The sequence below is a fragment of the Schistocerca piceifrons genome, chromosome X (genome assembly GCF_021461385.2).
Source record: "Schistocerca piceifrons isolate TAMUIC-IGC-003096 chromosome X, iqSchPice1.1, whole genome shotgun sequence".
In the NCBI taxonomy this organism is placed as follows: Eukaryota; Metazoa; Arthropoda; class Insecta; order Orthoptera; family Acrididae; genus Schistocerca; species Schistocerca piceifrons.
In genome coordinates, this window is record NC_060149.1 from 588,354,858 (window position 1) to 588,369,089 (window position 14,232).

The 14,232-nt window shown below is 39.0% G+C and overlaps 1 protein-coding gene across 3 annotated transcripts in view; it reads right to left on the minus strand.

The window, feature by feature from the left end:
• LOC124721952 (exopolyphosphatase PRUNE1-like) overlaps positions 1 to 14,232 on the minus strand; it is a 146,179-nt gene that overhangs the window by 38,495 nt on the left and 93,452 nt on the right. For 2 of the 3 annotated variants that reach the window (XM_047247118.1, XM_047247116.1), the window contains exon 4: positions 7,118 to 7,392. In XM_047247118.1, the coding sequence (XP_047103074.1) occupies positions 7,118 to 7,392 (275 nt within the window). The remainder of the gene's footprint in view (positions 1 to 7,117; positions 7,393 to 14,232) is intronic. The other variant, XM_047247117.1, reaches the window with a different exon arrangement.

A 14,232-nucleotide genomic window follows, 5' to 3' on the forward strand; every position in this document is an offset into this window, starting at 1 on the left:
CATATGTGCATTTCTTGTGCACTTGACACGTTCCACATCATAACGGCTACCATAGTGTGTGATTGATCAATGGAACATGCAACCAACAAACTAACTAACTACCACTGCAACTGGTTGAGCATCTCCATAATGCTTTCACACTTAATAAATAAATATATTTCCTCTACCAGTTCTATCTGGTGCAGATCCCAGACTGACGAGCAATGTTCAAATATTGGTCAGACAAGGATTTTGTAAGCTACTTCCTTTGTTGATGGACATTTTATGAGGATTCTTCCAATGTGTTCCTCTAAAACTTCCGGGCTGATAGGTCGTGGTCGAAGTATAAAACTCTCCCCTGCCAATTCGTCAGCTGTACCTCCGAGGATGTCTCCCGCAGTCGAAGACGAAACGTCAGGGGAGAGTTTTATACTTTGACCACGGCCTATCAGCCTGGAAGTTTTAAGTGAAGACAATACCGGCTGTGAAAGCTTACATTGTATGATCATTCTTCCAATGAATCTGTCTTACACACAATTAATTTTCTGTGGTAGTTCTACTTCAAATCACCCTGCATGCATGCTCCTAGATGTTTTATGGACTTAACTGCATCCAGTGACTGTTCTGCAATTGTGTAATCATAAAATAATTGTTTTTTATGTTTCCGTATATGCAATACATTACACTTGTTCAGGTTTTGGGTCAACTGCCACTCCCTGTACCAAGTGTCGATCCCCTGCATGTCTTTCTGAATGTCACTATAATTTTCTGGTGTTGTGAGTTCTCTGTGTACAACACTATCATTCGCAAAAAGCACCATGGAACTTCCGACATTATCTACTGGATTTGTGTGTGTGTGTGTGTTTGTGTGTGTGTGTGTGTGTGTGTGTGTGTGTGTGATGTCCCGTATCTCGTATTTTGTTCATTAATTGGCAGTGCGGAACTGTACTGTATGTATCCCGGAGGTCAAAGAACACAAACCCTTTACTTAGGCACCTGTATCTATTGGTTTCTGGGTCTACATCTACATCATCTACATCTACATTGATACTCCGCAAGCCACCCAACGGTGTGTGGCGGAGGGCACTTTACGTGCCACTGTCATTACCTCCCTTTCCTGTTCCAGTCGCGTATGGTTCGCGGGAAGAACGACTGTCTGAAAGCCTCCGTGCGCGCTCTAATCTCTCTAATTTTACATTCGTGATCTCCTCGGGAAGTATAAGTAGGGGGAAGCAATATATTCGATACCTCATCCAGAAACGCACCCTCTCGAAACCTGGCGAGCAAGCTACACCGCGATGCAGAGCGCCTCTCTTGCAGAGTCTGCCACTTGAGTTTATTAAACATCTCCGTAACGCTATCACGGTTACCAAATAACCCAGTGACGAAACGCGCCGCTCTTCTTTGGATCTTCTCTATCTCCTCCGTCGACCCAACAAACAGAGCAAGACAGGTTTCACACAATTGTTGATTTCTACAAAGAAGATTTTCCGTCTCCAAAAATTTCATAATACGTGAGCATAAAACATTCCATAATCCTACATCAAAGTTATAGGTGCATAGTTTTGTACATTTGTACAATGACCTTTCCTGAAAACAGGAATGACCTGTGCTTTTTTCCAATCATTAGGAATGATTTAATCCTACAGGGACCTTCAGTACATTGCTTCTATATGAGGGGCAAGGTCTTTTGCACACTGCATTTAGAATCACATTGGTATTCCATCAGGTACAGTGGCCTTTCCTCTGTTGAGTGATTTCTGTTGCTTTTCTACCTCATGGTCATTTATTTCCATATTCCATTCTGTAACTTGTATAACAATCTAAAGGAGGACCTAAAGTTAGACTTTCCTCTGTGAAACAGTTTTGAGAAAAGATGTTTAGTATTTCAGCCTTTTCTGTGTCATCCTCCATTTTAGTGCCATCAGAGTCATAGAGTGTCTGGAAAGATGGCTTCAATCTGTTTAATGATTTAATGTAAGACCAAAAAATCTTAGGATTTTCTTTCAAGTCACTAGAATTTTACTCTCAAATTTGTTAAACACTTCACACGTTGCTCTCCTTACATTAATTTTGGTTTCCTTTAGTTTTTGTTTGTCTGTGAGGCTTTGCCTGAATTTAAATTTGCAGTGAAGCTCTCTTTGCTTTTGTAGCAGCTTTTTAAGATGACTGTAAAACTGCAGTGGGTCTTTCCCACTCCTCACAACTTTGCTCAGCACATACCTGCCAAAACCATATAGTACAATGCTCTTCAACTTTGTCCATTAATGTTCAACTTCGTCAGTGCTGGAGATGAAATTTTCATGTTGATCTGTCAGGTTACCTGAAACTTAATTCTTGTAACTCTAGCTAAACAGAAAGATCTTCCTACCTTGCTTTGTATTCCTATTTTCAGCCATATTCAGTGATACTGCAACAGCCTTATGATCACAGATTCCCTGTTCTGTGCTTACTTAATTGAAAAGTTCAGGTCTGTTGGTTACCAGCAGATCTACAATGTTACCTTCATGAATTGGTTCTCTAATTAAATGCTCAAGGTAATTTTCAGATAAAGCACTTAGAACAATGTCACATGATTCCTTGTCCTTACAACTTGCCCTAATCATCTGAGTCTCCCAGTCTATAGCTGGTAAATTCAAATCTCCACCTAAAACTATACATGACCACAAAATTTAAATGAAATATTATCCACATTTCCCCTCAAATGTTCCGCCACTACTGCTACTGAGGCGGGTCTATAAAAGTATCTGATGACCATGTTTGACCCACCTTTAATACCTATCTTCTGCCAAATTATTTATCATTCTGAATCCGTACTAATCTCACTAGATATTATCATATTTTTCATGACTATAAACATGCCTGCGCCACCAGAATTCAACATATATTTGCAGTATACATTTCAGTCAGCTATAAACATGGCTCCACCACTGGTGTTCAGCTTATCTTTGCAATATACAGTCCAATCTCAATTTACAATTTCATTGTTATTAACATCTGGTTTCGGCCAGGTATCTGTCCCCAGCAGTTTGTTGGCATTATTACTATTATAAGTAAGACTAATTATGGGATCTTGGCACAGACAATTCTACAGTTAATCGATACTAAACTAACATTTATGTTCTCCAATCTGCCATGAGAAATGCTATTCTCTTTAATAAATGAGGACAGTGCTCTTCCTCGTCTGAAATCATAACTTATCTTACTGGGCCTTTGGAGAGATTTCTCTGTCTAAAAATCTGACAAGTTCATGCAACATGTAGTCCATTACCCTAGTAGTAGCTTTCTGCATGCAGTACATGCCTGACATATTAAGGTGGGAGAGGCTCTATAATTCCCCACCCGATAGCAGATGTCAAGAAATTTTCATCCAAGATCCTCACTCAACCGTCTGAGCCCCTGGTTTAGGCCTTCCACTTGGCTCCAAACCAGAGACCCCTGATTGGTTCTGGAAACGATGCTGCAAAATGCTAGCTCTGCTTCCACCCCAGGAGCAAGGCTAGTTGTCTCCATCTGTAGGAATCATGGAAGACCTCTCAACTGAGATGGCAGGCATCGTTTGTGCCGACATGAGCCACGGTTTTCAGATGGATGCATCCTATGTCCTCAATCACTGCCACCAAAGACACATCCACTTCTTTGATGTGACCCCAGCAAGAAAACAGAGAATGCACTGGCCTTCTTTCCTGAAGTGCCTGCTATTTCCTATGGGACTCCACAACCTGTCTAACAATGATGTTCCCAATGATAAGCAATCCCATCCTCTTTGGACCTTTCTGGAAGATTAGCCTCTGTCCCACAAAACAAGGTCTCCTATATTAGTTCAGAGGTACTTTTAGCAGTGGCCAATACCTCAAAACTGTCAAAACTGTTTTGAATGCATAGGGTGACAACCATGCAGCCAGTATCCTCTTTTGCCTTCTGCTGAGATACTCGTGACCTTTCCACTATTCGCCAGTCACAGTAAAGTAAGTATTAACCAGCCAGGATGTGCAAATCAAAATGTGCTGCAACATCAGGGATGCCAGGTGACACTATAGTCTTTAGCCAAGCCGAAGTATTCATCTCAGGTGCCACAAAACCAGTACAGTGCTGGGCAGCAGCCTGAAGCCTGTCCACCGTGGCCAATACAGATTCCAGCTCTTTAAGGACAGTGGCCAATTTCCCCTACATCCTTACACAACTTCCTGTCGTTTGCCAGTCCTACCTGTGATCTCTGGAACAGTATCAGACGTGTCACTGGAAGCAGACATGAGTAGCACGCCACTTTATTCTCCAGAAGTGAGCTGAGAAATTTGGTAACTGATGTATGTAAAAATAGAAGCACTTCGACCAAATGTTTCAGAGTTGGGGAACATCATGAACCCCCCTTCCCACGGGAACCTGTCTGTTGATGATGTGACGCTGACAGAGTACAACATACAAATAGTTACAATGCAAACACAATTAACATATTTTTCCAGACCACACAGAATCCTTTATATATGTACGGGCTTCTATAAAACTAAAAAAAAAAACCTAATCTCCTGCCAAACAGGTCATGAAGGCCCAACCGTACCGACCAGCCGCCGTGTCATTGTCAGCCAACAGGCATCACTGGACACGGATATGGATAGGCATGTGGTCAGCACATCGCTCTCCCGGTCATATGTCAGTTTCCGAGACCGGATCTGCTACTTCTCAATCAAGTAGCTCCTCTGTTTGCCTCACAAGGGCTGAGTGCACCCCATTTGCCAACAGCACTTGGCAGACCAGATGATCACCCATCCAAACACTAGCCCAGCCTGACAGCACTTAACTTCGGTGATCTGACACGAACCAGCTGCTATCACTGTGGCCAGGTCGTTGGCACAGAGTTCTATAAAGTCAACTGTTAAAATGATCTGCGAAAGAATTTTGTTTGTACAGTTTCCGAAGTAGAATCATGTTACGTATATCATTCTAATGGAGGAACTGGAATATAGTTTATTCACAAAATTCTTTGTTTCAAAGACTACTCACTGACAACCTGTCATCCAAAGTTGGCAGAAGGAGTATGCTGTACCACTGTCAATAATTAAGTGGCAGCATCCAAACATGTACTTCCCTTTGACTGATCATATGAAGGATACCCCAAAACTGCAACCACAGATGAAAATATCATGAAAGAACACAACATTTGACAACTGGACTTTAAAAAAAGTATGGCAAAGCTAACACCATAGGAATATCAGAAGAAAGAAGAATTAAGTTTGAATTAAGGCAATATTATGAAAAGGACAGATTGCTACTCACCATACAGAGGTGATGTTGAGTCACAGACAGGTACAACAAAAAGACTGCTAAACAAGTAAGCTTTCAGACAAAAGGCCTTCTTCTGAATTAGACAAAACACACACACACACACACACACACACACACACACACACACACACACAAAATGCAACTCACACATTACTTGATGGAGAAATACATCGATGGTATAGGCAGGTGACCATTCAGATTTGACACAACTTTAAAATATAGAAATGTCTTAATCGCACAATCCTTTATTAAGTGTTATGAATTTCAAAATTTCATCGTCAGACTGAAGATGTGGAATAAAGTGTACAAGAAAATTAATGATAGCAAATATGTAGATAAGTATGCATCTAAGTATTCCAATATACAGAAATTTCAATCAGTATTGTATTCTGAGGCATCACCAATTTAGTGTTGGAGGGCAGCATGGAGGGTAAAAATCATAGAGGGAGACCAAGAGATGAATACAGTAAGCAGATTCAGAAGGATGTAGGTCGCAGTAGTTAATTAGAGATGAAGAAGCTTGCACAGGATAGAGTAGTGTGGAAAGATGCATCAAACCAGTCTTTGTACTGAAGACCACAACAACATTGTACTTGCACTAAAATCGAACTTTAGTACACATCAGCACCTTGTGAACAACTTGTCAAACATTCATGCATGTCACTTTTGTGGAAGACAAACTCATATCCTAACAGCCTCAAATGTGCATCATTTTTTATTTTTTTGATCCTGTTCGTGACTGCATCCCCTTTGTTCTGTTATTTCATATCAGTTTCTTCTATGTACTTTTAATGACATTATTGCTGTTCCACCTGAGAAACCTTCAGTATCACTTAATTGATTTTTAGTTTTCATATTGTAACTAAAACCTGTGTGACTAAGTGAGTCATTACAAATCCAAGAATTTGAGGTTCAATCGTCAGTAAGATATGGGACTATTTTTGTGTCACTCAACCATTCTTTCACTTCTGGAAATTGTTTGAGTATGACAAAAATATGAACTTGCACTGTGGTGACTAGCGAAGTAAATCGGTTCAGAGATGAAAGCAAGGCAAAGGCATCCCACCTCCAACAGGACTATGCCTCATAGACCAGAGTGGTATTCAAACAAATCTTCATGCTGAGAACAGTTTTACTTGATCACATAAAAAATGATACAGATTATCCTTGTTCTGTACCTGTCTTGACTATTACGTTATTTGAGCTTATTTCTTACTTTGGCCATATATCCAATTATGTACCATTTCTTTCTGTTTGTTTTAGTTTGGTCCTTACCATTCTACAGTCTACAGTACTTACATACATCTTAGAAGAACTTCTTAGATCTTTGCAATCCATAGTATTTTTCTTTACATAAACACTGTGCAGGAAGTGTGAAGGTGCACAAAAATCTCTCCATACCAGACTTCTTTTTTTAAACACATGACATGTGTTCACCTCAGTCCAATTTCTTTCAAATACTGACTACTTTCTGTCTATCAGGATACTGTAGCAGTGGTATCTTAGCAGCTTTAATATAATAGTAGGGCCTAAAACGCTACCTCCACTCACTAGACTATCATATTCCAGTAGTCCAGTCTGATATATGATTGTCACATCTCTGAACACTTCTAAATGTCATATTAGCTGATTATTTACATGAACAGTTGCCATATTACACATGTCCCATTAAGTGGGTCACCTTCAGCCAGTTACATTTATTAAGGTAGACAAGATGTGATGTCTGGTAGAAGGCTGTAGACCACAAATTTTATTAAAATGACAAATTAACTGTCATACACAAGCAGAAATTACATTTCATGGTTCTACATATTTAAAGTAAAATTCAGTATTGTGTAAGTTACAGGAGACTAACCTGAACTAGAACAGGAAGCACAGGAATTGGTATTCCACATGAAATTTTTAAGTCTTTCTTCAGTATCTGCAGTACTGTCAAGTGTGTTAAATTGCAACGAACAGACAAAAGGTCTTCAAATAAATGGTCACCATCAATTAACTCTTCATCCTTCAAAAGACCCACAAAAGTTGGGTAGTTGATTTTTCTGTATAGCTCCTCCACAATTATTTTATCCTTCTCAGTATATAATTTGGGATTTTCTGCAAAACACCATGTGTCTAAAAGTATTGCACCTGAAAATAATCGAGAAGTAACAGAAAATGTTAAATGTTTAGCCCTTTCAGTTTTACTCATAACAGGTATACAAGGTGCTATCCAAAATTTTTGGGACTGGTGCTCCCATCTGTTGAAAACCTTACCTTTGGACCAAAGGGCACCATCACCCTCGAAGTAGCTCCTATCCATACGTACACACCGGTCCCATCACTTCTGCCACTGGTCAGACATTTTCTGGAAGTCCTGTTCTTTGAGGGTGTTTATCACCACCAGTGATGCTTCTTGAATCCTCTCTAGAGTGTCGAACTGATGGCCTTTCAACTTGAGTTTCAGTTTTGGAAATAGCGTGAAGTCGCAAGGTGCCAAGTCTGGTGAGTATGGTGGGTGGGGTACAACTGCCATGTTGTTTTTTGTCAAAAAGGTCCTGGTGAGCAAGGACGTGTGACAGGGTGCATTATCGTGATGCAGCAGCCAGTTCGCTTGACATCAAAGTTCGAGCCGTCGTCGCCACACGTTTTCACAGAGCCATCACAAAACATCACAGTGGTACACAGAATTCATTGTTTGGTTGGGTGGGACGAATTCTTTGTGCACAATTACCCTGGTATCAAAGAAAATGATGATCATGCTCTTCAATTTGCTTTTCACCTGTCTCGCTTTTTTGGGTATTGGAGAGCTCGGGCTCTTCCAGGGGGACAATTGTGGCTTTGTCTCTGGGTCATAACCATAAATCCAGCTCTCATCGCTGGTGATAACCCATGACAAGAAGGTTGGAACATCAGATGCGGTCTGACGAAGGTCCGTGCACACTTCAACACGCTGTGCCTTCTGATCGGCAGTCAAGATCTTTGGCACAAATTTTGCGGCAACACAATGCATGCCCAATTCATCAGTCAACATTCGTTGGCATGTCCCATAACCAATAACCACTTTATCTGCAAGGTCTTGAATGGTTCAGCGTGAATACGCACGAACCAATTGTTGAAGTTTGCAATATCTTGCGCTGTGTGGCTAATGGGCCTTCCAGTGTGAGCATCATCTTCGACATCTGTACGGGCAGCCCTGAACCAAGCATGCCACTCAAACACACACGTATGGCTCATGCTCTGCCCCCCCCCCGCAAACATTTGTTGAATCATAGGGTCTCCATAGCACTTTTCCTGAGATTCGCACAGAATTTGATACATACGCGCTGTTCTGTTTGCGGATCCATCGTAAAATTGCTACACACCAAACACAGAGTATTATGGAAATCACTGTGGACACGCATCACGTCCTCCCTACAGACTCATCAGATATGCAGATCTCGCCACCTAGCTGTGCAAAGATCTACTACTCCTACTTTCCAGATAGCAGCACCAGTCCCGAGAATTTTGGATTCCACCTCGTGTATTCACTGCCATAATGATGGCTCAACTGCTAATTACACTGGTGCCAAAAATATGATGCACATCAATAACAAAACTCTTTTCAAAAAGTTGTATATGACATACTCAGAGCAAAAACAAAGTGTTCATTTGAAAAGAAGAAACACTTTATATAAATAAATTATATGATTGTCCAAATATGAAGGAAATACCCATGTTAAAATCCAAGAGAACAAACCATAATTTCACATTTGAATCATCTTGAGCGGTAGTTCTTAACATTCAGTTTTTTTTTCAGAGATTTAGTTTCAACAGGTTTCTATGTCTACATTTATACTGCATATGCAACTGTTAGAATTACTGGGACAAGGATAAAATAAAAACTTAGAAATTTGTGGTGATTCACATACCAAAAACGATAAGTGAAACACCTGATAACATGATGAGATATCTTCCTTAATAATTAGGCAGCTGATAGAACATTTCCCAGTCTTCAAATACATACCATATCATACATACCATAAAATAGCAAATGGTTACTGTAGAAAAGTGCATAAAAGGGGTGGGGTGGCATTGTATACTAACGAGTCACTCAGCCACTCCCTTAATATGTTGCATCTAGACTATTTGTGTGATGAACAGAATTTTGAAGCCACTGGCATAGTTAGTGACAATTTTAAGTTAGTGATAATAGCCTTATACAGACCACCTAATGGTAACATTACCGTATTTACTCGAATTTAAGCCGCACTTTTTTTCCAGTTTTTGTAATCCAAAAAACCCCCTGCGGCTTAGAATCGAGTGCAAAGTAAGCGGAAGTTCGGAAAAATGTTGGTAGGTGCCAACACAACTAACTTCTGCCATTGACTATATGTAGCGCTACACAGGAATGTTTTACAGGCACAAAGGTAAATACTGGCACCAAAACCTCTACGTCAGTAAATAAATTTTAAAAAAAGGGTGGAAGACGAGCTTTTCTTCTCCACCCCAAGTTTCAAACACTGCATTTTCATACACTATCCCATGAAGTAAATACAAATTCCGTATTATTCATCTTCGAATGTAGCAGCATTTCAATGTACTATGAAAATCCGACTGGCAAGACTGTTTGGGATGTTTGTCAATATGGCCAACTCTACGTTCTGAATTTTTTCCTAGATGGTTGCTAATAGGAACTTTTATGAATTGTGAATCACATGCAGTATTCTCTTCACCATAAGAATAATATGAATATAAACATTTTGCCATGTATTCTTTCGTGTTTGTTGCTATCTCATTTAAATCGTGTCTGCCTAATAAACTATAAAACTAGAGTGAGACAACAGCAAATGCGGAAGAATATATATATCATGTCATGTTTATATTCGTATTATTCTTATGCCTAGTAGTGATACAGTCAGAAATGAAGCACGGCAATTGATTAGATTTTTAAATCTAAGATGACTCTAATTTCTGTGCAGAATGTAATGTACTAAAGAGGCGTCTGCAAAGATTTTCAAACAGAGAAAAATTTTCACTAAACTCTCGTTCAGAACATCTTCTATCATTGCAGTCTATTATTTGGTTCTTGTCGATCATTATCAAAGAAAGCAACAGTGTAAGTAACAACAAATAGCAGTCTCTTGCCATTGTTTTGCTAATGAGATAATTCCTCTCTTTTTTTTTAATTGTAAGCGGCAGTAGAGTGCACAAAAGCAAGCCATGCCGCGAGCGGTGACAGGCGGTAAACACTCATTATCAGAATGCGATAAACAATGCATGACACAGTACAGTAATGCATTTTCAGCTTAGAGTGACGTAAACACCTATAACAAAGAGAACGGCACTTATCAGATCAAAGAAAAATAAGCGATCACTTCAAACAAGATGAAGCACGTGAAAAAGGAAGGGTACCTGTATAAATACGGATGGAGCACCTGACGCATAGCAATGGCTACCTGGTAAAGCATAACTGCTAGGCTTACGACTCAAACCAAACTATTGTAGCTGTATCATCATTCATTCGACCAAAATTGTGTCTCATATTACAATGGAACAACTTTGTTTTGATTTGGAGGTGCAGCCTGAAACTTTTCTCTCCCCTTGAATTTCAAGTCTCAAATTTCAGGTGCGGCTTAGATTCAGGAAATTTTTTTTTCCCTGATTTTGTGTCTCATTTTTCAGGTGTAGCTTAGATTCGAGTGCGGCTTAGATTCGAGTAAATACGGTAGTGTATTTTTAAAAAAAAACTGGACATGGTGTTAGATGTATTTAGAAAGACAAAATGGTTACATTATGCCATTGTAATAGGTGGAGATTTGAATGCAGATTTTGATGTAACAGCCAAACATCGTGTCACTGAGCTCAAAAATCTTCTAAGACAGGACAATCTGCACTTTATCAATAATAGACCCACAAGAGATGAAGACCCACAAGAGATGAAGCATGTCTTGACAATATCTTTGTCAGTTTCAATACTACAGAAGAATCATGTGATGTGGCAGTATTCCCATTCTCGGATCATGATTCTGTATCATTAAATTACATAAGTAGGTTCTGAGCTGATAAGAGTAACATTGATAAGTCTGTCCCAAAAATGGTAATCACTAGATCGGTCGCAAATGATAAAATAGACAGGTTTTGTAATTCCCTTACTAACAGAGACTTGTTTGGCCAATGGTATGATGACACAAATTATAGTCTTTGTACAGATCTGTCAGCAAAACTAATATCAGACAGGTTTTTCAAAGCATTTTTGACACAATTTAATCACTGCATTCTGATAAAGAAATGCAAAATAATCAACAAAGGCTCCAAAGGCAAGGGTATAAACAAACAAAACCCATGGTATGTTGCACAACTAACAAATCTCAAAAACCAAGTTCTGTTGTTGCACAGTATACATAAAAATCTGAAGACCGACCATGCCAGATCAGTCTATGTTCAAAGTAGGAATAAGTACAAAAAGCCATTGTGGAAACCAAAAGAACACAGAACTTCATCTGTATTGTGAATTCCACAAATAAGTGCAAAGCTGCATGAAAACTAATAAACAGTGTTACTAAAGATGAAAGAAATAAAAAAAATCAGTATATGCCACCTAGTCTCGTCCAAAAAATAGTTAAGCATCTAAAATCATCTGAGAGTGTAGACATATATGACGTTTCCTGTAACATTCTAAAAAAAAGTAATAGATTGTATTGTGTACCCTTTAACATACTGCATAAATAAGTGTATATCTGAGGGATATTTTCCTAATGAGCTAAAAGTGTCTAGAGTAGTCCCAATATATAAAAAAGGAGATACTGACTCACCTTCAAGTTACAGACCAATTTCCATAATCCCAGCTCTCTCTAAAGTGTTTGAATGTGTAACATACCAACATTTATCTGTGTACTTTGAAAATGCAGGAATAATTTGCGAATCACAGTATGGTTTTAGGAAAAACTTGTCAACTGTTGATGCTATAGACTCAGTAGTCAAACACATCCATCAAGTGTTTGAAGATAAAGAATTTGCTCGGGTCACCTTCTGTGACCTAAGTAAGGCTTTTGACTGTGTAGAGCATAAAATACTCCTAGAAAAAATGGAGTACTACGGCACTGGAGGTAAAAGCCTTCAACTATTAAAATCATACCTACAGGATTGCAAGCAAGCTGTTTGTGTAGGTAAAGAAAAGTCCAGTGATGAATTAGTTAAAACAGGTGTACCAGAGGGATCTGTACTGGGGACTTTTATGTTCCTAATAATGATTAATGATCTGCCATCATTCATCAAGTCCATGACAGTACTATATTCAGATGATACAACTTTCCTTCATTGTAGTAATGATTTCAGTAGTCTCAAAGCTTGTGTTGCACAGACAATGACTTAAGCATCCTATTGGTTTAAAGAAAATGGCTTCCTACTGAATGATAACAAAACGTAGAAGATGGTTTTTAGTCTAAAGGACAACCCTCCATCAGATGATCCTAGTTGTGTTCAAGTTTTTAGGGGTATATATAGATGAAAAATTATAATGCGGTCAACACGTACATTATATTAGTGGTAAACTGTCTAGAGTGATGTATTTGCTACAGTGACTTGTGGACTGTGTACCTCAAAATTATGTCTGAATGTTGTATTTTGCATTTTTTCCAAAGTATCCGAACATATGGTATTATTTTATAGGGCAACTCAAGTTCAGTGTGTGACATCCTGATACTAAAAAAGAAAATCATTAGGATAATTACTGGTTCTCCATATACAGCACACTTCAAACTATTGTTCTGTGTACAAAAAATCATGACTGTAATAAACCTATATATGTACTATGTTTTACTCCACACAAAAAATAAGCTACTGGAAGCAAAACGTAGAGAAAATATACATTTCTACAACACGAGAAGGAGCAGATGCATTTATACTCCTTACCTGACTGTCAAAGTCACTTAACAGCTATGAACTGGTAGAGCACAAATTATTTAATAAGATTCCACAATATGTACAAGAACAACTGAACAATCATTCAAATAAAAACTGTAAAAATGAATAGTTGCTCACCCATTCTATGACATAAATGATTATTTCAAATGTAATATAATTTTGCAGTATTAATGGCATGCCTCTTGTTTTCTTTGAATTAACAGTTATATTGTATTATATGCCTGACGTTGTCCACTGCTGTAATGGCCAAATGACAATAAAATTACTATTATTATTATTATTATTTCTCTTCGTCTGTTGAAATAGACAGCATTTTAGCTGGTAAATCAACCATTAGCCTCGACTACAATCAGTTAAAACACTGTGTACTGTAATATGTAAGCCACAAGAGTCACACACTGGAAGATTCTCTTGTCAAAACAGAAAGCCATGTCCCATTCACCGCTGAAAAGCTGACTTAACTGCAGCTTATTGTCCATCACTTCCAGCTACTATTATTCCCACTGACAGAGGAATCTGTACCTCAGTGGTGAAGTGATAGCATGTAGGTAGACTGCATAACTGCCCAGTGGAACTTCAGTATGTGCTTTCTTGGTTTCCACATTTGCTAAGTCTTTGCTCAGAATTCCTGTGCACTACAGCAACCAGCAGAATGGGAAACCCTCCACCACCATTAGTAGACAGAGGAGATTGTCCTGAATAGTCTGTGTGTGTTTATTTTCTCAATACATGAGCTGTATCACTTGAAAGTTACTCAGGAATTCTGGGCAGATGAAGAATTTCACAGTTCAATTGTATTGTGCCCCTAAAATAAAATGTAACTCTGAACTGACCACAATAAATGTGCTTGATAAAACAAGTGTGAGGACACAACGAGGGAAAATAATAGGGCTGCCATTAGGAGTTGGTTGGTTGGTTGGTTGGTTGGTTTTTGGGGGAGGAGACCAGACAGCGAGGTCATCGGTCTCATCGGATTAGGGGCGGATGGGGAAGGAAATCGGCCGTGCCCTTTGAAAGGAACCATCCCGGCATTTGCCTGGAGCAATTTAGGGAAATCACGGAAAACCTAAATCAGGATGGCCGGAT